The sequence below is a fragment of the Acomys russatus genome, chromosome 30, assembly GCF_903995435.1.
Source record: "Acomys russatus chromosome 30, mAcoRus1.1, whole genome shotgun sequence".
In the NCBI taxonomy this organism is placed as follows: domain Eukaryota; kingdom Metazoa; phylum Chordata; class Mammalia; order Rodentia; family Muridae; genus Acomys; species Acomys russatus.
This window is the reverse complement of record NC_067166.1, coordinates 8,853,643-8,877,834: the sequence shown is the minus strand read 5'-3', so window position 1 is coordinate 8,877,834 and position 24,192 is coordinate 8,853,643. Positions and strand designations below refer to the sequence as shown.

The 24,192-nt window shown below is 41.3% G+C and overlaps 1 protein-coding gene across 2 annotated transcripts in view; it reads right to left on the bottom strand.

Moving 5' to 3' along the window:
• Window positions 1–24,192, bottom strand: part of Rab3c (RAB3C, member RAS oncogene family) — a 205,596-nt gene that overhangs the window by 175,365 nt on the left and 6,039 nt on the right. For both annotated transcript variants that reach the window (XM_051172565.1, XM_051172564.1), the window contains exon 2: window positions 10,161–10,388. In XM_051172565.1, the coding sequence (XP_051028522.1) occupies window positions 10,161–10,388 (228 nt within the window). The remainder of the gene's footprint in view (window positions 1–10,160; window positions 10,389–24,192) is intronic.

Below are 24,192 nucleotides of genomic sequence, written 5' to 3'. Positions count from 1 at the left end.
CACAAGGAGAATGTTCAGGGTCAGCAGAATTAGTTTTTTTGTTTTTGTTGTTGTTGTTTTTAATTTTCAGAAGAATTAGTTGTACGGGAGCAAAAGCAGAAGGGAAAAATATTGCTCCTATAAAATTAACTACTATCCATCTAGGGCAGTATGGTGATTTTTCTCCCTAAATTTGACTTGAGAAATATATTGGGTAATTAAATGTTTAACTTGCACCATAATTTAAGTTGGGCTTTATGATAGCAAGTCCCGTATAACTTCAAATGAGCCGGGTGAAAAAATACCAACAGGTGATACGCTGACACAGGCATAGTTCAGTTTATGTATTAGCAAAAAGCTGCCAGAGTCACCAGGAAGTATTGAGAAAAAAAAAGTGCATCTCAGCATTTTAATAACGTCTTCCTATGAACCGGTGATTTATGGGTGTTTTGCTCTGGGGTAGGACAACAACGTTATGAACATTTAATAAACAAGGTGTACGGGTTTGGCTTCTCTGTGTAGCTAGCTAATGACTCTGTCTAAATGCACAGGTGTCTCAAAGGCACCAGGACATACCTTGCCAGTGCAGCTGACTGCACTTGGGTAGTTACCATTTATCATTGGAGAGAGAGATGGTGAAGAGGTAGCTGGGGGTAGGGAGAGCGAGAAACACTGTTCAGGAGATGCCCTAGCTCATCGGCATCCTTTCTGTCTTGTTATACGTCAGAATATCAGAATGAAAGTTCTCCATGGAAACATTTGTATGTTTTAAAGCTGGAAATGGCTGACCTGAGCTTGGGTGGGTAAGGTTAATATTTCTGAGATAAAGGATACAAGGGATCATAACTTATTTATTGAGAACTTACACCATACCAGGTACTATGCTATGAAATTTATAAACACTCTACTTAACCTTGACAGTAAGACTATAAGCAAAGGATTACCATTGTCTCCATTTTACAATTGTGGCACAGTTAGGAAAATTAATGTTATGGGAAAGTTGACCAACTTGTCAAAGTTAAGGAGACAATGATTTGAAAACTCTGAGAGCTGGTTTTGTAGGCCATTCTTACTCACAAATCTATTGTTTGATAACTATTATTTTAGAATACAAGCAAGACAACACTTGGAGTACTTCCAAGACTTACTTGGAATTTTGATCCAAGGAAGTCTAGAGCAAAATTCCAGTCAAACTAACCAGTGTGTTCAGACAGCCTAAGCATTTTTGTTGGTAAATTCATAAGCACTATAATAGAGGAACAAGGATCAGGGATCTCTGTAAAGTTGTGAGATACAGCAGTCTCTGCCTATCCCATGCTCACTCTGAGCTACTTTTCCTTACAATCTGGTTGCCAAAACAAGAAGCTTTTATATAAGGAAGAAATATAATCAAAGTGAAAAAGAAAACGTAACGAGAGACAAATTCTGGATGGACGCACAGGGACTGGTCTGCCGCTATGTAAGGAAAAGGAAACTGTAGGTAGACCCAAGGCCACAGAGAACAGCACTGGGCCACCAGGACGTAGCGGATTCTCCTCACAGCCAGCCAGCCAGCCAGCCAGCCTTCTCTGAGGCGGTTTGCTTTCAAAGGACCAGGGTCCACAGCAGCATTTCAGTGTTTATTATAAACACCAAGAATGCGGCAGCATATAGTGTGGACCAGAGGTGACTTGGGAATAAAGTTTCTAGAAAAATGATGTAGAAGAGTAGGCTGAGAGAAGATGCCGAAAGCCCAAGGCTCATGCTTAGACCCATAAAGCATTTGTCAATTTTTATTCCTGTGAGAAAAACCACCCAGAGGAGGAGAAATTTATTTTAGCTCAAGGCTGAAAGGTTTCACTCCATATTAATTGGCTCAATTGATTTGGGGCCTGAGGAGAGGTAGGACATGTGGAGGCGTGGCAGACAGGCAGCCAGAAAGGGCCCATGACAAGATATACTCTCTCTCAAAGGCACAGCCCGAGTGACTAGGCACCACTACCTAACAGCCCATCCTGCTGTGAACCCACCAATGGGGTGATCTACTGTTGGTTTCCTCATGATCCATCCCTGCTGACAGAAGCTTAGCTGGGAATCAAACCTTTGACACATAAGCTTCTTGAAAGATACATCATAGCCAACGTTAACAATGAAGTTGACTGAGGTATGACGTACCTTCTGAGCTTTCTTTTTCTTAACCTCACAGACTTTTGTGAGAACTGGGTCGCTTACCATATACAATTCCTGCTAGCATGTAAGAGACCTTCGAAAGTCAGTTTATGTTGGCTTCCCCCCCCCACCCACCCACTGACTAATTCCCTTCATTTTACATAACAGATAATGAATGCCTAGAGAGGTGAAAACCTTCCCCAAGGCTGCAAAGAGGCCCAGAGTCCGGATTCCTGCCCCATCCTCTTGTCTTGACCCCTTCGCCTCCATGTCCCATTCTATATAATCTTGAATAGCCTGCAGCTGCTTCTCAGCACTAACATACGTTCTTCAGTCCCCACAGCCAGGCGGAAAAGGTCTCCACAAGAGCGGAGATGAAGAAGGATTCGGCTTTGGATCCCTTACGAGCGGGCCCAGCAATGTATTCACATGTCCACTGGCTTTCTGAACGTCCTCAAAACACAAGTGTGTGTATTCGTTTTGTCTTAGTGAGTACCAGCAAGTTGCCAAATGCAACTGGCGTTTGCTACTCTGTGGGTTCCTTTTTCTCTCTTCCACCCTTTCCCACTCTGATGAAGCCCTAACACTGGATAGGAGGGGGAATGAGTAGAGGGGAAAGGGGGCAGCGTTACCGTTAGAGTAGCTCCTGCCGGTTAGGGGCATCAAGGTCCTTGGGGCCAGGTTGGTCTTCTCTGCCAGGGTAGTTAATCTCGTCTTCTCGTTTCTTTGCCCATGATTACTTGACAAACAGCAACCAACAGGATCTAACCACCAACCAGCCAACAACAGCAAACCCACCTCTTGGGGGGGGGGGGGGCAGGGTTTATATAGCTTCTGAAAAGCTCCCAGATTTCCAAACTTCATGCATACTCACAGAAATTATCTGCAGCTGGCAAAACCACACCCCCTGCCAGAGCACTAGGCAAATCATAGTCACCTGCTGTGAGGCAGCCTCTCATCCCCACACCTGGGATTAAAATGAAACCACATTCCCGTAACATTTCTGGGTTTGTTTGTTTGTTTGTTTGTTTAATGAAACCAAAATTACAAAAATCCTCACTGCAACCATAGCCTCGGATTTTAGTAGTCTAAACACATCCTAGTGCAGATACAGGACAAAACAAGAGAAAACCGGAATTTGACATGAATATGCTATGTGAAGCTATGGTGGAAAAGCAAAATTCTCTCTGTTTACACTGAAAGCTTGCTCCTGCTCTAAATAATTCCAGGCCTCAGCTTAGGAATCTTTTCATATAAACTCTCCATCTCATATGAAATTACCCAAAAGTTCTAATCCCCACTGTGTTTTTCCAATTATCACAGTGTTGTATTTTTCCATTAGTATTTACCATAATTGATATTTTTGTGTACTTAGCATCAATTCCAAGTTCCTTTACAAGTGCGTATTATAAATGCTTTTAAACACAGGATAAGTGCCACTGGGTTCGTGAATGAACAAATAAGTGCTTTTTTTGTTTCGTTTTCCAGTTCTCACCTCAGGTATGGATGCTCACAGCAAAGGCTCTCTGAGTCTCCAAGATTAGGCCAGGCATGTTACCTGTTCATCACATCAGGTGATATCTATAGCCCAGTCATATACCTGACCTCTGTCGTGGCTTCTGTGGACCTTTCACTACTGTGTTCTCAGATCCCGCTGTGGCCCACAGTAGGCACTCAATAAGCATTTGATGACATAAAATTACTAAATCAATTACAAATTTTCAGTGAAGGTATATATTTTTAGCAAAGAAGCAAATTGACACATATGGAATGTATTTCATGATTAGGTTGAAGTAAGCACAGAAGTTTATGGGATTAGACATTTGGCACTCAAGGGCTGTGTGTTATTTCACACCATTTCACCAATGAAACGGGGACAAAGAGAACCCAGGACTTGAAGTCACCCAGCTTCTGGGAGCTGATCAGAATCTAGAACCTGCATTACAAACTCCAGAATCCTTACCTCTGCCATTGGGCCACTCCACCTCCATTCCCCAAACGGTTACTGATCCCACCCAGTGACCCTTTCTATTGTTTTCCAGCCTTCCCATGCAGCAGGTGAGCCTGATTAAGACAGAATAAAGTCTTTGCCACCTTCTGTACCTTGTCAGTGTTGGAGACTGGTTAAACACAGTGGGATATAGCGATGTTACTTTCAGCTGCCAACAGAGTGAATGGTTTCATGCATCCTGACATTTCACACAACATCAGCTTCCTCTTGGGAGAAAAATGGAAGCTGGTCTTTCTCCACCTCCCAGGGAAAGCAAGTGCTAAGTTAAAAGAAATGTGATCAGGAAAAAAAAGAACATGCAGTGGCAACAGCAAGGATGGCTCTGGCAGCTGTCACTAGCGTTGGTGGTTTTCCTAAGGACTTCGTCTAAGACTAGAAGAATCTAAGACTGACTCAAGTCGAGGAGCAGAAAGAGCAGACTAGAGGAGCCCTGGATGTAAAGCTAGGGGCGGGGCTATTGCTGCCCAGGTAGTCACCCCCCTTCGCTCAGGCTCCTCCCTGCACACACTCCTGACTGCAGGCATGGTCCCCAGCAGTGGTAGCAGGCATTCCAGGAATGGGAAGGAACCACTTGAACATGTTCCAGTCCCTTCTGCTGTGCATATCTGCTTTAAACACAAAACAGATCATACACAAAGCGCTCCTGCTGGCAGACAAGAGATTCCACACAAAACAACTGATGCCTCTCACCCCCAGAACTATCAATTTCTTGAAACAAGTAAGAAAGATAACGATCCATTATATAGTATAGAAAAGTAACAGCTGGGGATTAAGATATGCAAGATCTGATGTTACATGTCCCAAGTTTGCCCTGCCTCCAAACTTCATTTATACTCTATGGCCAAATACCTGGGCTTTGAATAGAATGCCAACATTGAAAGATGGCCCCCAGAATATCTCCCCTATGTCCTAGGGCAAATGATATTATCTTTGTGGCTTTATTTTACCTTATCTATAAAAGAGAACTATAATGCTGCCTTCTTTCATTGGGTTATATTTTAAAAATAAAAATAAAAACCTGGAGTGCTCGTTGTAACAATCACCGAAGGTATTGTTATTAGGCATGCTGAGGATACATAGTGAATTCCAGTTTAAGGCAGAAATTCAAAACGAAAGCCTGTGCTATTAAGTACTCAGAGGAAGGACAGCAAGTAGCCAAGAAGAGACTTGATACCCTATGAGAATATATAGGGGGACGTAATCCCCCTCAGGAACAGTCATAGGGGAGGGGAATAATGGGAAAATGGGGGGGGGGAGGAATGGGAGGATACAAGGGATGGGATAAACATTGAGATGTAACAAGAATAAATTAATAAAAAAAATATATTAAAAAAAAAAGTAATTCTAATGTGTGTGCGTTTGTTTTACTGTATAGCTCAGTGCTCAGTACTGGGCTGAGAAATGTCGCTAGCCCCTGTTTGTATAACTGAATATCAATAAAGGTTTGGTCAACAATTTGCAATATCTTTTTCTGACCCAGCTTTTCAGGTTCACAAATACTGAGATCCAGAAAGACGTGGAGCCGATGTGTACCATCTTCAGCTCTGGATGGCCACCCCAGTGTCTGAACAGCCCAAGGTATTGTCCAGTCCCTGCCTGTCTTGGTAAAGGGTGTGGTGCAGTGCACTGATTCTCAGTGGCTCTTAGATTGTGAAATTCCTCCATTTCTTTTGCTTGAAATATGTAATAAGATGAGATGATGTGGGGTTTCTCTGATGTCTTAGTATATTAATTAGATACTAACATAAGTGCTTAAAATAGGCTGTGAAGAGCAGCAAATTGGTTTCTGAACCACCAAGATGCGTCAAACCATCAGTGTTAAATATAGTCACAAATAAATTGTTGATTTTGTTAAGCAGCAATAACTACATAAAGTAAAAATATCTTCCATTGCACTTAGAGCATAAAGCAGGAATCTCTGAAGTTATCTCAGGAATATGTACATTTCAGTGGGCCCTGTTGCTCCTTATTATAACTTCTCTCTCAAACCTCAATCCAATAAGACCATCAAACTCTTCTCCAACTGTCTGCAGCGTGTGTGCAAGATGTGTAGGCCAAGATTATCATTGTCATCACAGAAAATTCTACCTCATCACTGAGGTTCAACAAATGTCACAATACTATCTGGTAGACCAAACCTGAAAATCTCCTTAGGTACTCCCCATATGTGCCCCTGTGGTGGCTATTTAGCATGCACCGTATTCAGACTCCTTAGGACAACGTGGGGTCCTCAGAAGAATAAACGGACAAGACATGGACCATGCTTACTCAACAACTGATAGTTATTTATAATATTGACCCTGTAAGAGCTTGCGTCTCAAATTTTCTAACTACAGTGCCCATTCAGTGAGCACAAACTCTTCCTACAGTACTTCTCAGTGTGACCTGTTCAGCATACTAGGTGCTACACAGCAGGGTAACACTAATTTCACAACTTTAAAACTATCGGTGCATTGAGAGCTCCCAGTACAGCCAAACAAGAAAAGGGGCAGTGCTTTTGTTGGTTGATTGGTTTGGGGAGATTTGGGAGTTCAGGTTTTGTGACTTTTTTTTTTTTTTTTTTTAAGGGCATATGATATTACTTTGTTCAATTCTGCCTCTTCTGGCTCCAAAGAGCTAGGCTTGCAGGCATGCTCTCTGTAGCTAACAAGATTAGGTTTTCACTGTGAAAAGAGAAATGAAGATTAAGATGGGTGTGGTGGGGCACGCCTTTAATCCCAGCACTTGGGAGGCAGAGGCAGGTGGATCGCTGTGAGTTCGAGGCCAGCTTGGTCTACAAAGCCAGTCCAGGACAGCCAAGGCTACAAAAAGAAACCCTGTCTTGAAAAAAACCAAATAAATAAATAAATAAAATAAATGAGAGAGAGAGAGAGAGAGAGAGAGAGAGAGAGAGAGAGAGAGAGAGGAGAGAGAGAGAGAGGTGGAGAGAGAGAGAGAGAGAGAGAGAGAGAGAGATGAAGATTAAAAAAGTGTCATGAACAAGGAGAAGGAAAGGTTAAAAGCTTCCAGATGACTGTTTTGGAGGAGGTGTGGGTGTCTCTAGAACCAGGCAGTGGAGTTCTGAAATGAGGCATGACGTTGGGATGCCTGTGAAAAGTGTGGCATGTTGTAGAATCAGGGATACATTCGAGATGAAAGCTGTCAGAAGCTACACAGAGGTCACAGAAACTGGGATTTGGAGGAGGCCAGAGAGTGAGAGGAACTGCAGAATCTGAGCTGGGCTCGGCAGGCTCCAGGTGGTGCAGCATCATCCAGAAGTGAGAGAAGGAAGGAGCCAAACCTTCAGTGCCGAAGAACAGAGAAGGAGCTAGCTCTGGCCTAGAAGCAGAACTATTTTAAGAAAAATAGCCACATAAGTATAAAAAAAAATCTTTTTTGAAAATTTTTAAATATAGCAGCTTTGTATTAAGGACAGATAATGTTATACCTCAACAAATAATTATGTCAGCAGCCTAGGTTTAGGAAACCACTAATGATCACAAAGGCAATTTAACATACCATGTTAGTGTATGTTGGTGTACATGTTAGTGTATGTTGGTGTACATGTTAGTGTAAATGGCTACAAGGATTGTTTTTTAAATATCTCGAAAAGACAAAGAAAAAAAATAAAGTTGGGGATGTCTGCCCAAGAAATAACTGCTTTTGCAGGGTGCAGTGGCCAAGCCTTTAACACCAGAACTAGGGAGGCAGAGGCAGAGGGGTCTCTGTGAGTTCGAGGCCAGCTTGGTTTACAAAGTGAGTTCTAGGACAGCCAGGAAACCTTATCTGGGAAAATCAAAATGAACAGAAACACAAACAAACAAAACCAACCAACCAAAAAAAAAAAAAAAAAAAAAAAAGACTTCTTTCTGCTGCACAGGAAGCTAGCAGATTTGTGCTTACCAGATTAATCTGTATTTCAACCCACCAAAGCCCTGAAACTTAAGGGAGCATTCCTAAAGTTGAATGTGAAGTGTATCCTACAACTGTGATTGCCCAAAGCTAAAAAGGAAGAGAATGAAACAGGCCCTGAATGTGAAGCAATGGACCCCATCTTTTTATCTGCATGCACTGAGGGTGTGTGACCATTGACTGAGTGCAAGTTCCCAAGCGAATACCCACACACAAACATTTCACCCTAAAGTGACTTCAGGGAGATATTAAGTCTGGACATGAACTACCAAGCTTATACATGAGTTCTAGCTGACGTAGAAGATTCCAGAGTTAGCTTATTGGAATGGTCATAATCTGCTGTTGGACAGTTACCCATGTATATATTTGCATTTTTGCATCTCTAAATCTTATCCCTAAGACATTTAAGATGGTTAAAGGTCACACAGTTTACAGAAACACTGCAATAGGGTTTGTTCTATTAAAAAAAAAAAAATCTAAATGCCACCGTCTCGGAGGATTTGTCTCTCTCTTAGATTTCCATATTTAACTGAAGAGGCATCAGCCCTGCAGATCAGCCCTCTACCAACTCCAAACAAAGCAGACAACACCTCCTGGGAAGTACCTGCCTATTGCTTCAGGCAATCTGAGTGGCAGAAGGGGTCCAAACTGACTAGCAATACATTCTATCTGAATTTACTGTGATGTTCATAAGACATTTATTACACGAATCTGTCTGATGTAACTCACTATCTTAGTTACTTCACCACATAGAAGACTTAGGTCCTCTACTGACATACATTTTTCTTCTTTCTTTCTTTCTTTCTTTCTTTCTTTCTTTCTTTGTTTTGTTTTTCAAGACAGGGTTTCTCTGTGTAGCCCTGGCTGTTCTGGAACTCACTTTGTAGACCAGGCTGGCCCAAACTCACAGAGATCTGCCTGCCTCTGCCTCGAGAGTGTTGGGATTAAAGGCGTGTGCCACCACCACCCAGCCATTTCTCTTGATTCTTACCCTCTAGTTTTGTAAACTTATACCAACAATTCAGTTAAGAAACCTCTGATCTTCAAGGCCCCTGGAGGGTCAGAAATCTAGCCAATTGATTTCAAAATTTTGTGACTGTGGGGAGCCATGCTAAATTCTGCCATGTCAGAAATCCTGTACTTAGGCTGCCTGCTGTGACCTTCAAGTTGCTGACCTTTGCCTCACGAAGTCTTGTGTTCTAGGCTATCCTTGGACTATTTACCTTTGAAAGAAGTAGGGAAGTCTCAACTTAGAACCACCCAGAGGATCAAGGAAGTTCTACAGGGAGCAATTCAGGCTGTTGTATTCTTGCCTGGGGGCTAGGGTGAGTGGGATTAGAATAGATCCTATTGACCTTGCTCTCTCTATATTCTTACTAGTCAGCATTAAAGTAAGTCTTGATCAGAAATTTCTAGACTTGACTCATTATTTCTTGTGTGTCTGTACCCTACTTTCAATCCCCACTCCCTCTTTCGGGTGAACCCTGGTTCAATTTGTCCCTCGGGCCGGGACACATCAGTGAGAAACCTACTTTTAATCATTTTGTTTCTTGTGCTTTCTTTTTATTTGACCATACAAATGTGATTTTTTTTTTTTTTTTTTTTGAATGGAAGCACTAAGGTTCGTGAGTATAAAAAGATTGTGTTCAAAGTTAGGCCTGGGACTTCATTGGAAACAGCCCTATTTTCCCCTATATTCTGTCATTCTCTCTTTTGCAATACCCAAGGCAGGCTGACAGCAGTGCCCTGAAAGGCAAGATATGTTTGCATTACCTGTTTAAGTACATACTATAAAAACAAGCACAGAAGGACTCACAGGCTTGCTCAAGGTCACGCAGATCAAGGTAGAACCAAATTCTAAGTGAGTGTCCCGACCCCCTCTCCTAACCACAGGAGATTGGATTTCTTCTAAAGGCTGCAGAACAGCATCATAGGGCAAGAAGTATGTCAGTCTCCATACCTTCAAAAGCACCACCTCACTCTGAAACACAATGTTCTACAGCAAAAGGCTGGAAATCAAAGCCTGGGGAACCCACGGAGAATTGACAAAGTAGAATTATTTTTTTCCCTTGCATACTTGTGTGTCCAACAGGCCCATACTGCAGGATGGTGTCAGTTCAAAGTCACTTACCCAAATCTGAAGCTTGATTCTCTTTTCATTTTTGAATACAGTTTTCACTTTGAAATCGATGCCAACTGTGCTGACGAAGGCAGATGTAAAGGAGTCATCCGCATAGCGGAACAGGAAAGATGTTTTGCCCACGCTGCTGTTGCCGATGATCAGCAACTTGAACATGTAGTCGAAGTTCTGGTCAGAAGAGTCTTTCTGGCCAAACCTGGCATCTTGGGCAGAGGCCATCTGTGGGGCAAGCAAGCATGGATCAGTTTCTCATTTGATACGAAGCTAGCAGCACACTCATTATTGCCCCTGCCAGAAACAGATGTCAGAGACTCAGGAGGTAGGTAAAGAGCACTCCCGAATCCCCCTCTGATGCTGGTATCCATGGCGATAAGTCCCAGCTGGAACACAGAACAGCAAATCTTACAGCTCTTTCCAGCTGTGTTGGTGCTTGTCTCTGCTTAGCATTCATAAGCAGTCAAAGACACCAAAGACAGCATCTCTCAAGGTAACAGGAGAAGCAACAATATGAGGAACTGCAGGGCATGAGAGCTCTGGAATAGTGTAATCTCAGTTAGGAGGAATCCGAACTGACTGAGCAGGGTTTCTCTTACGAAAATGTGAATTACTAGTCTTCCCTAGAAAAACAGACTCTAAGCACATCTCTATTTCATCTGTTAACATCATATTAAGTCGGCAACCCAACACACATGTCAGTGTCCTTAAAATTAAAAAATGATAATAATAAATCTATATGGTTCCAAATGTACCTCATAACCATGTGAAGTGGGTACCTTATCTCTATTAAAATGAGAAAATTGAACTTTGGAAATATGAGATAATGCCCTCAAGCTTATTTATACAGAAGGTTAGTAGATTCTCTGACCTCTGCCCTATTTCCCGCTGACAGGTACTGAAATAAGCACACTACTCCAGAAGGTCACACAGGAGGCATTTTTTGACAGGAGTGTGGTAAGCCCTACCTGCTTTCAAGCACTGTTTCTGCTACTACCTGTGTGAACTTGGCTTTCTTTATTTTTAATTTTCTTCATTACAAACTTGTCTGTACATGCCCACGACGTGTTTTATGGGTTTGTTTTAATCTCCCGATCGCGTGAAAAAAAAAAAAAAAAGACACAATACCTACTCAGAATGTTCATGAAGGTGATAGAAAATACTTCTGTAAATCAGATTTGTAACTTAGTATAGAGACTTGCTTCTTGTTATGTAAAAATGCTTTAAGTAGATGCCTATTCTCCCTCATTCTCTTGATAATTTTTATATGTACCAAAGCAGCATTGTGTTGCTTCTGAGGGCTGCTCCACCTTAGGAGAGAAAGGAGGTGACTCCATTTGCTTCGGCGCCTTTCTGATGCTCTGAATTACTTGGCAATTGCTCTACCAGTCAATGTGCTAACCGCTAAGAACATACGGCAATTTAGACTGTACTAAAATTAAACAGAATTTTCAAATGTTGTCTCCTAATGACACTGGCTACATTTCAAGCACACAACCCGCCCCCCACACACACACACACATACCCAGCAAGTAATGTACTGGAGAGTAATTTACAAAACACTGGCATTATTGCAACAAGTTCTGCTGACAAGGCTAAGCTAGACAGTCTGTTTTCCCATAGAAGCTGCTTGATGTTTGTTCTATCACCTCCTGTGAAACACCATGAGTTCAGTACGGTTTGGTATTCCCGGGATGGGGGCTTGGTTGCCCATCGGAAGTGGTAGGACCTTTAAAGGTAAAACCAAGTATGAGACAGGTCACTGGGAACAGAACTCTCAGAAGACAGTGATGGAAAGTCTCAAGGGACTTTGGCTAATTTCCATGACAACATGCCGTTAAAGCAAACATAGACCTGGCCCTGGAATCTCTGTGGCTTCCTATCTCACCCAGTGATCTCTGACTCTTCCGTGTCCTCACATCATGATGCCATCCCACATCCTGTGACACAGCCAGAAGAACATTCCCGGAGGGCTCCCACAGAGGCTGAGAGCATGTACTCAGACCTCTTAAATGTGAGTGCAATAGGCTCCCTTTCTTTATAAAGTACCCAGCAGCAGGTATTTTGCTGAAGTAACAGGAAATGGAATAATCCTTCGAGAAGGCACAAAGAAAGCCCCAGCAGGAGGTGGACTGACCGAAACAATCAACTGTGCTGGGGCTCATCTATGAAACCTAGGGTGATGCTAACTGCCCGAAGCCAGGATAGACAGAGTTGAGGGGTTCCAAGCATCATGAAAGGGGGGTGGATGAGATAATGAGGGAACATACTCATTGTCTACAGGAGAATGCAATGCTTTGTATAAAAGTAACACAAGGAGAATTTGTTGTGTATCACAAAAGCTGAAGGTGATGAAAGTTCTGGTTGAAGCTCATAGTCTCTACACTAATACAGACTTAAGTGTTCCTTGTCTATCCGTGTGATCACAACTACCCATGCAGGGAACAGTGACAGCTTGTATGGAGTGTTTGCTAGTGCCTGAACCCAGGCCCACAAACAGGCAACGTCACCTTCCCTGGTAGCTGGGTTACAAACAGGATTGGGTAAGCTTCGTCCAGCATTGGCAGCCAAAGGTAGAATTGGCTCACAGCCTCTCAGCTTAACAAGAAGTTTCTTTAACAGTGAATGCCTTCCAACACCCTAATAGAATGGTAATTGGGTTGTTGTTGGTGGTGGTGGTGATGGTGGTGGTGCTGCTGGTGGTGGTGTTTGAACAGGCTCACCAATTACTAACCTTCCAGGAGAAGCTATTCCAGCAGGTCTGCAAATGCCCTTCCCTAACAAGGTCCTTCGATGGCTTGTCATGAGCCAGCTTAAATGCTGGACCAGGATTTGGGATACTCATCTAAGCCCCAGTTGGAAAAGACAGTTTAAAGGCAGTCTACTAGCCTATCGCCTTCTGCAGGCTGTAGCCGTAAGGAGGCATACCAACAAGGTTGTGTGTGGGCTGCAGTAAAAGAAAGCATGATGCAAGCTACCGTTATTAATAAAGTTTTATTGATGCTAAAAGTGAACCAATACAGGCATCATGAATAGAGAGAGTTTTAAGTGTAATTGAGAGGATGTAGTTAGAAACATATGATTTACCTGGGAAGCAACAGCTGTAAGTTCAAGGGCTATTTGTAGCTTGTGTGTTGGACGTGAACCACACCAAAGAAAGATATTCAGTATGCGGGCAGTGGCTCTGGGGGCCTGTGTGTGTCAAAAAAATTCTCCTGATAGCAAGAATTTCTATTTTCTCATTTCTTCCTTCTTTTCCTTTCTTCTTCCTTTGTTTCTTCAGTTTTCCTTTTTTGTAATTTGTGTGTGTGTGTGTGATAGTCTGGTATGTTGCCCAGACTAGCTTCAAACGCCTGGTTTCAAGGGGGCCTTCCTGCCTCAGCTTCCCAAGTGAGGAATTAATTAGAAAATTACAATTACATTTAAAGATTCTCTTTCTTTCTTTCTTTCTTTCTTTCTTTCTTTCTTTCTTTCTTTCTTTCTTTTTTAATGCTATTCCCTGGTTTATATCATCAACAAAGCTCACAAGGTCACAAATGTCCGCAACAAATGGAATAAATCCTGGCTAAGAACCAGAGAACAAGGCGTCTCTAATCTTGCTGAGAACAGAGACTCATTGGTTTACATTACAGCAACATGTGAGACACACTGGGGCTTGGCTACAGCCGCTCTGTGAATTTGCCGACACTTCTACATGCTAAGCTGTGTGAACATTCTAGAGATATTATGGGAGAGTAGAACTGAAACTTGAAATCATGGACATGCAGGCAGTTACCTATTAGATGCCAAGTCAGATTTCGTGGAACATAAATCAGTAACTCTTCCAACAGCACTGATTTTGGAGTTTAAGAACAGAAGGACCCACGGGGTTACAAAGGCTCTTCAGCACGGTGCAGCGCAGCCGCAATGCCATGATCCCCATCTGTGTCTTCTGTACATCTCCAGTCAGTGTCTTAGACACGTAGATCCACTGCCACACACAATCTGCCCCACTGCAAAACAGCTCCGCTCGCTGTGAAGGTCTTCCTTGTTTTGAGTTGAAATACACCTCCCTGTAGCCTCTGCTCCAGGGTTTTAGACAATGCCTTGTAAGGCAATAGTCGATTTCTTTCGCACCTCAGGGAAGTTGAGGTACCGTACTAAGGGAACAAACGAGCACTCACTCCACAAGCTTTTCTTCCTCCTGCTTGGATAATCCCAGCTCCTTTTAACCCCTCTTCCTGTCCCAGGACACACCTGAAAAATCCCACACATCCTATTAGATTAAAACTGACTTTCTTGAAGATTGTCTGGCTCCACTGTGTGGTTCCCAGGATCAGCTGAGTGTTCCTAATATTTATCTGGTGAGTTCACGGTACAATGAGACCCCATCCATCACATTTAACAGAGAAGTCTCCTGAAACGCACTGCCCGTATTTCTGTTGTTAACTGCTGTGATCATGAGTCTCCCGGTCTTCCCATTGTATGCGGCAATTTACTATTATTAATGAAGCTTTACGTTTCATATAACTTTCTTTCTTTTTTTTTTTTTTAGAAATTCAATTATGGTCTCATAATTTTATGTCTTTCGTTCAAACATAGAAGTCATCCCTTTCAGATTTGCTTGTATCTAAATTCCATCACTAACAGTTTATTACGACCCCCCCAACCAAAACAAGAATCAGCTTGCAGACAAAGAACAATGGACTTTTCAACCCGCTGAAAACGTAAAATTATGCATGAGACCTTCACAGCTCATCACTATTGAACTCAGAATGTTTGATGCTCATCTTGAACTCCTGATAGGTGGTGCTTTGAAGAAGACACTATGCCATCCCCCTAAGTTCCCATGGTTTGAAAATAACAAATAAATCACGCAGTAAGCTGAAGTGCTATTCCAATTCTCAGTTCCACTTCCTCACAATTCCTACTGACAAGAGACAAAAAAAAAAAAAAAATTTACTTCTCACCACTGCATACGGCCATAAAGTTTTGACATTTGTAATCTTAAAACACATGGGGAAACAAATGGCAAAAACAAATTACTTTCAGAGATTTGCTCGTGTAGTTGAATATTTAAACTACTCTAAGACATTTTATGGGTCTGATGATAAGAACAAAATGAAGTCATCTTGAAGTTATCGTTTATTTGCCACTATTGATTATGGCCTGATGGTTTATGAGAGGAAGACTGAGGGGGACATTCTTTTAAACTCATGTTTGGAATTATAAAGGCAAAATTAAAGATGGAGCCTGCATGCTCAAAGTTGAGAAACAGAGTAGTTTTATATCACAATCATTATCATTAAAAAGAAAACTAATACTATTAGCCTTATGATGTTATTATTCCAGACAACTCCAAGGAAAGGCCTAAAAAGTTTGAAGTCAAGAATATTAGCAGAATTTCTAAAGGCCTGTTATTTGGATCCTGCGCTGCCCCCCACAGTACAAGCCTTCCTTCGTGCACACATGTAGCTCTTTATCCATGGTCTGCTACCATTTGCTCTACCAGGGTCCAGCTGAAAAGTCGCAGCAAGTCACTACACATGTCAGGCTGCCGCCACAGCATTGGAGCTGACAGGACGTTTTCCAGGATATGGGAAGTGGCTAAGGCACAGAAGATTAAACTCCTACCCTGGTTCTGAAGCCAAGAGCTTAGACAAACGGGGCAGCGTTCAGAAATCATCATCACTTTACTTAGGCGGAGAACGTACATCGCACAGGACTCGGGGGAGAATGTCTATGCTACTTTGCCAATTTACGTAGCATTTCCAAGACACAAACCTCCGTACCTGTTAATGGGCCCTTGTGCTCTCCTTTCACACCTGTCTTTAAGCCCTCACTTTTCTCTATGTATGCACAGCTTCTTGAGTGTATACGGATAGCGCACAGCTCACGCACAGAGCAAGCAGCTGAGTGATAACAGCAGCAGCACCTGGAAGGCCCCATAGCATGTGCTCCACACATGCTTACATATAGCCCTTCACCTTGCCTAGCAGGCTTCATCATGAGCGCCCGCATCTTATAGATGGACTGGTATGTTTCAGGATGACTGCCCCCCCCCCCCCCCGCTATGTTGGAACCATGAGAATGTTCTTCTCTGATCTTTACTATGAGGCAAATTGCACACAGCTGCAGAAGGCTAAGATGGGAACCCTTTGGTATTTAGCTCTCAGATGTGTTTGCACTGAGCACTCGGCAGTTCCTTAGATATAGTTTTTGATGCTCCCCCCACCCCAACTCCTGCCAAGCTATCACCCCCAAATGCATCATGTGACAGTTTCAATTCTCTGATTCTGTGTGTGGCTGTTTCTCTTAGCACATGCCTCTGGCTAAAATTCTCTGGTGGAACAAAGAAATTTCGATTTTTACTTTTGTTATGGTTATTTGCAAGTGTCAACTTGACCACCTCTGAAATTTACTAAAAACCCAGGATGCTGGGGACACCTATGAGGGCTTTTTAGTTAATTGAGTCATTTGAGGTAGGAAGACTCACCTTAAATCCCTATCACTTGAGGTCATAAGGCCAACCTTTAATCTGGGCCATATCTTCTCAAGGCAGTGTATATAGAGGAAAAAGGAGAAGAAAGCATTTGCTCTTTGCCTGCTTTATCTTGACCTTGATGGCAAGTTCATTTTTCCCCTGGCATTAGAGCCTACTTCTTTGGGATTTCAGTGTATACGAAGGACCAGCCGAGATATCTGGCCTTGTAGACTGAATAACTATTAGATTCTCCGACTTCCATTTGGTAGGTACCTATTGTTGGACTAGCTGGACCACAGCCTGTAAAACACTCTAATAAATACCATACATATGCCATACATATATTAATGTATGCCATATATAATTTGTGTGTATGTATGTGCATATACATATATTGACGTGCATGTATATTGATTCATTTAGTCTCTCTGTTCTATTTCTCTAGGGAACACTGACTAATACCAGTTTATTCATCTTGGTTGCATAACAACAAGAATGACATGTGAGCATCTTCCTTACAGTAACAGAAATTATCACTCCAGTTTTGAAGATGTGGAAAGGAAGGCCAAGTGAAAGAAATCACATTTTTACCATCTCAACTTCTCACCTTGAGTACTGAGCCCTCCCCGCCTGGACCAAATGTGTCCTTCAAGAGTTAGTGAGTTCATTCTATTCTCATCAAATCTGAAACTTAAATGACAAAGAATACTGAAAAACTTAAGTGAATTTCTCCTAAAAAGGAACATCTATTCCTTTGTTAAAGAGAGGCAAATATCATACACACACAGTGCAAAATACACATGAGGGTGTGTCCTCCAACTTACAATGGAGTGAATACTGATCAATGCGTCATAAGATGAAACTATAGCTAGGGTGGAAACATGCATGCAATACACCAAGCCCCCTCCCCAGCAAGCACAGTATATTGCACGTCGGCTGTCTACCCTCAGGACATGTAGATTAAAGGGAGCAGGGATGATATTGATCAGTGTCAAAAGAGTGTCACACCTCACACTGATATTACTAGTCCAGGAATAGGTCAAAATTCAAAACTTGAAATATACTTTCTATGTAATATGTATTTTGGCAATATTGTGTAGTGATGACAAACTGACCTGGTTGCCTTTAACCCGGGAGTCCCATGGCATGCAGCAGAGCTGTTTTGTTTCTTTGTTTCTTTGTTGGTTTGTTTTGTTGGTGCTAACACTACCAAGCTTGGTATATGACTAGTCGCTCCAATTGTGGTTGCCAGGGAGCAAAAGAGATGTTGAGATTCCAAACCCCAAACTCTTCCTAGAAGCTAGGGAGCTATCTTCATCATACACAGATTTGACAATAAATAAATAAACAAATAAATACATTTTAAAACAAAGAGATTCTTCAAGAAATCTTGAGATTTACATTTTCCGTACATAGAATCCAGTTCATAAAAATAAAATAAATATAAAAAAGCCTTTCCACAACAAAACATAAAGAAACATCAAAGGTTTTTCTGTAGATGTAGACGGAATTCATAAGCCATCTTATCATTCCTTGGCAGCGGTACTCAGTGCTGTGTTCTTACATACGTGTTTATCTTGTCTCAGATATTTTTATTCTGGAATATAAATTTAAATTTTTACAGGCTACACTAACTTTAAAATCGAGTGATGTGTGGAAAGGAATTCAAACTTCTGAAGAATGTGGGTGTTCAGAGTGGTCCAAGAGTCAGTCATCTCTAGGACGCTGGGCATGGGTTTCTGTTTTGTTTTGTTTTTTATTTTTTATTTTATTTATTTGTTTGTTTATTTATTTATTTTTGGTTTTTCGAGACAGAGTTTCTCTGTGTAGCCTTGGCTGTCCTGGACTCACTTTGTAGATCAGGCTGGCCTTGAACTCACAGTGATCCGCCTGCCTCTGCCTCCCAAGTGCTGGGATTAAAGGTGTGTGCCATGATGCCTGGTTCTTTTGATTAGTCAGCATTGAAACTCATTGTCAGAACCCTCCACACAGCAGCCAAGGCAGGCTTATTTGGTCAAGTTCTCGGGCATCTGCACAAAAGGAGACTGAATAAACTGACATTTAATCCTAGGCCTCCATGGCCACAGAAATATGATTCTAAAGGTCCTGCTACTGTGTTAGCCAGCCACTCCTTCTGGTGACCCTGACGTTCTACTGTTTTAACATCAACTGTGGCAGAGAATGACCAGCACCCTACAGTGGCCAGCCAATCTAGATGAAATGATTCTGGGAAATGGTTTCTCCATCAGTTAGCTCCATTCTGTAACAGGATCCTTCTGTGCACTGCTGTTTATGTCACTGTGAGTACTAACAGAATAGGGGGAGGTGACCCTGTAAGAAGCTGTTGTCACAGGATATTTGCTCACACCGTGAACACCAAGCTTGTGTTGCCTACTGCAAAAACTTGTTTCTAATTACAGTGTGTCTAAGCCCTAGCACACACCTTTAGTCCAAGAGCTTCCTGCTTTAATTAAATAAAATCAATCATAAGTCAAGAGGCAGAGTAAGTGACCAGTTTCCTGGGGGTGAACATAGGGGAAAAAAAAAACATAGAGAGAGTAAGAGTAAGTCAGGAGGATGGATAGAGAGACACACAGGAAGTAGGAGGGAGTGAGGGCGTGGACAAGGAGGTTCCCTTTTCCTTTTCGAACATTAATGAGGAAGAAGGTCATCCAGGTGCTTTCTCTGCCTCTCTCAGCTAGTAGGCTTTCACCCCAGCATCTGGCTCCTGAGTCTTTTTTTTTTTTTTTTTTTTTTTGGTGAAATTGAATGATATTCACAGAGAATGTGCAAGCTATCTGCTGAGCTCTGCAGAAGGTAGCCTTGGCTTTTTCATCAGGAGCCTTTTTTTTTTTTTTTTTTTTTAAATAAGACTGTGGTACCTTACCTCATTTTTATTAGAAAGCATTAAAAACTTATACCCAGTGTCCAACTTGAGATGGGGAAATTACAAATATTTCTTATAAGAATATGTCTTCTTTAAATCATAAGAAGTTCTGTGTAGGGCAGGGGAGCTGGCGAGCTGACTAGCTGAGATACTTTTCAGGCCCAGACCTGGGGATTTGAATAGGTCCATTCCAACATCTGGGTAGATGGAGTCATCAATGAACTGTTGACGTGCATGAAGGAGCCAAGCCTACAGAACGAAACTACAAGATGTCCATGACACAGGGCAACAACAAGATATCTGAGAGGAGGGGTGGGGGGAAAAAAAGATATCTGAGAGGAGTCCAAGAGAGTTTCCAGTATTGATAGAGTAGTAGAACCCAGACGCCTTGTAACAGACCAAGGAGTCATTGCAATGAACATTTTCAACCAAAGAAATTTGGGCAAGAAAGTAAAACTGAGACACATTGTGACAAAACTACAGCTTCCACAACAAGATTTCTTTCTTTGTTGGGACAAGTTGCAAGGGTAGAGGGTGGATATGAGGAGAGGAGGAGATGAGGAGGATTGGAGTGCATGATGTGAAATTCACAAAGAACCAATAAAAGTTATTTTTAAAAACCATAAGAAGCAAAACAGAACAGATATGGCCAACACTATGCGATAGAAGGAATTGCATTAGATGACTAAAGCCTTCTCGCTAGAGGAAATGAGCCTGCATGTTAATTCTAATGAGTTGTTTCCCAGCAAGCTTTTGTCTTTAAGATCTTTAAGGCATTAAACATTGTTAATAGTTTAAACCATTCAGGTGAGTGTGGAAAGTGCCTACTCTTCCTGGTTCTGGGCACTTTTCTCCTTATTCCATCATCAAGGCTGCACTGTGTTGGACATTGCTCAGGGCAGGACCTCACTGTCCACATATTTCTATGACAAAGAAATATCTGGACCGCCCTTGAGGAACCTGTTGTCAACGTGCTTTCATTTCCAGATTACGGGATTCCACCAATTAAAATGACTGGTGATGACATCCCTGCTTCTCATCCAAAAGCTATTTATACAGCTATCATCTTGATAAAGAATAAATCTACTCCCACTTGTACGCATTTACGCCAGCCCACTTGTGCTTTGACAATCCCTTCTGTCAGGTGCTCACTGAGATAGGTGTTCATTGAATCAAATTTCCAAAAGAGTAGCTATCTTTAAATTCTAACGCCATAGACAAGGGTGATATGAGAATCATTATTTGCCAACTAGTACGTCATACATCCTGTCTTTAAGCTTGTTAAGGCTCATCAGGCCATGGCTGCTGGAAGAGAATTTATTCATTTGTATCAGATTACAAGATTCTCAGGTTGATAAGATCAGATATGCGTCAAGGCTACCGGGCACCTTACAAGTCACACAAGAATCTTTGACGGGTTACGTTTAACCTAATATCAATAGACAGATAAGAGGCTCCCAGCCTCAGCTCAGGTTACATTATGATTTTGTTCTGGGTATGAAAAGCTAAGGGTGTGGGAGCTAGGTGGCATAGTTCCAGACTTTTCCACGAGGAATACAAAATAGTTTTTTTTTAAATCCTAGTAGTATACCCAATCTGATTTAGACTTCCTCACATTTGCTGAAGGCCTGGACATCTGGGTCCCTCACCCCTATGTTTTTATATAATATGTGTATTATATGAATATATTATATATATATATATTATCATGACCTCAATAAAACCGACATGATACTTCAAAACCCTATGAGGCATATTAATGTTGCATAGAGCTTCCTTTGTAGAATTGAAGCTATTAAAGAAGATATGAGTTGGTGAAAGAAATTACATTTTGATTTTACTTTTTCAGAAGTATACACCTTATTCAATTCTTGAAGAGCACCTTGAAGCCCACAATTTTTATTTTAAGGCACAAAAAGTTCAGCACCAGACAAAGAAGAACCAATAGAGAGTTAAACAGTAATATTAAAATGCAAACATCAATATTCACACCCCAAATTTATGAAGTATAATCAAAGTGGTAGGGTTATTGTTTACATTTCTGTAACTTTTCTTCAATAAGAAGCTCAAACAACCACATTTCTTTTTTGGTTTTCTGAATAATACTACAAAGTCACATTAAACTCTCTTAACACTCTAATCTCTCAACCCAAGAATGCTCATTTATCTTTAGCTGATAACAACCAGTTTTCAGTCTAAACGGAGCCAATTGTGAGCCTAAATGGAATAACACAATAACTAGATTGAATTGACCCTGGATCTGAATTAACAAAACACTATAGATCATAGAAGATTGAACTTGAAGGCAAATCGGTAAAAAAATCATACAACGCAATGAATAATGAAAGTAAAAGTCGGCAGAACATCTGTAGATGTTGAGTGAATATGAGAACCCTGACTCACATGCAGCTGAAGGCTTACAGAGAAAAGGAGTGCAATGGTTGCATGGAAGTGTATTTGGAGATATAAGGATTAAATATTCTCTAATTTGTTGGAGTATATAGATGTTCATGCCTGAGAGGCCATTTCAACTCTCCGAGTTGACGAACTACAAAGGAAAGAACAGGTATATCAAAGACAAATAGAAATATATTCAAAGCAAACAAAAAAAATCACACACACACACACACACACACACACACATACACAATAATCTGAAGAGCAGATGATCCCACAACACAATGGACCCAGTAGACAGGGAAATAACATATTAGCATTCAGCACTGGAAGGGGAAAAAAAAAATCAACACAAAGTCTCATGTGCATTAAAAGCTTCCATTCTAAATTCAAGACAAATTTTATATTTAAAAAAGTAGATAAACAAAGCCTGAATGTATTGACAAAGGTCTATCTATGGTATAAGTAAAGCTGAAGAAAGCAGACAGAAAATGATAAATAGTACCACATAAAAGCTCAAATAATAGGAAGCATACTAGACATGGGAAATAGATGGCAGGAAAGTGTGAGTGTGTGTGTGTGTGTGTGTGTGTGTGTAATGAAAAAAAACACATGTTATGTTTAAAGCTAAAATTATAATAAGTGTAAGTGTAACGTATATGAAATTGTATCATAGCAAATTCACTATGCAGTATATGGGGTATTATAACGTAGTCTAGGCAGGATGTTTAGCTATGTATTGTGTTATCCTTTGAATAAAGACTTTAAAATGCCAAGGTATCCATTGAAAAAAAAAAACTACAAAGAAATTGAGATACCTAAAAATATTTACATAAAATGGAGATAGGAAAAGGGAGCAGAGGAATAGAAAAACAGAGTAAGTATACAACAAATGGCAAAATGGCTGGTTTAAATCCAACAACATCAACCATCACAATATATAAAATGAGCCAGGCAGGACCTGTAGCGGTGGGAGTGGAACATCAATCTACGTACAATACCTCTGAACCAAAATTTACCTTACCTACAAGATGTACAGAGACAGACGGAGGGAATGACCAACCAATGCCTGGCCCAACCTGAGACTTACCCCATGGGAGAGAGCCAACCTCTGACATCATTAATGATATTCTGATATGCTTACAGACAGGAGCCTGGCTTCATCATTTTCTGAGAGCAGGCCCCTCTCCCTAGCAGCTGACCAAAACAGATGCTGAGACTCACAGCCAAGCATTAGGTGGAGCTCTAGGAGTCCTGTGGAAGAGTGTGATGGAAGGACAGAGGGTGCAGAGGGGATAAAAACACTGCAAGAAGGCCAATAATGTCAACTAACCTAGACCCATGGGGCCTTAGAGAGAAGGAAGCACCAACCAAAAAGTGTGCATGGACTGGACCTAGGGCCCCTACACAGATGTGACGGATGGACAGTTTGATCTTCATGTACCTCCCCTAACAAGTTCAGCAGATGCTATGATATGGACTCTTTGCCCTAACCGGGAAGCCTTGCCTGGCTTCAGTGAATGAGGAGGAGTTCAGTCCTGATGCAACTTATGTGCTGGGTTGGGTTGGGGGTGGTTCCCCTTTTTTGAGGACAAAGGGAATGGGAACTGGGATAGGGGTACAGGCCAGGAGGAGAGAAGAGAGGGCTACAGTCGAGATATAAAGTGGATATATAAATTAAACATAAAGTAAAAAAAATAAAATACATTGTATCATGGGAAAAAAAGGCAGAGATTTTCAGACTGGATACAAATGTAAGACCCAACTATACATAAACCATAAGATTCATATTATAGGTATATAAAGACATAAAAATTGAAAGCAACAGTATGAAATATATATATATACATAAATACCATCAAAGCAACAATGCTTGTATTAATAATATACATTTATAAAGTAGTATTACCGGGAATAAAGAAGGTTATAGGACAGAAGTGACAAAGAAAGAAAGAAAGAACTTCTTCAGGACACAATTACAAATGTGTTTGTATTTAATAGTCGAGGTTCAGAATACATGAAAACCAAAATCAAGACCATAAAGGAGGGAAACATTGCTGTGTGTGAAGATTGGAAAAATCGATTTCTCAGGACTTGATATGATAAATATATTCAAACTAAGTAAGGACACAGAAGCTCTTCATGACACCACAGATGACCAATTTGACATTTCAACACTACACTTCACAGCTACAGGACACATAAAGACAGGAAATGTTCACGTAAAAGATCTTATTTTGACCTGAAATTCAGCTGACATTACTTTTTAAAGATTACAATCT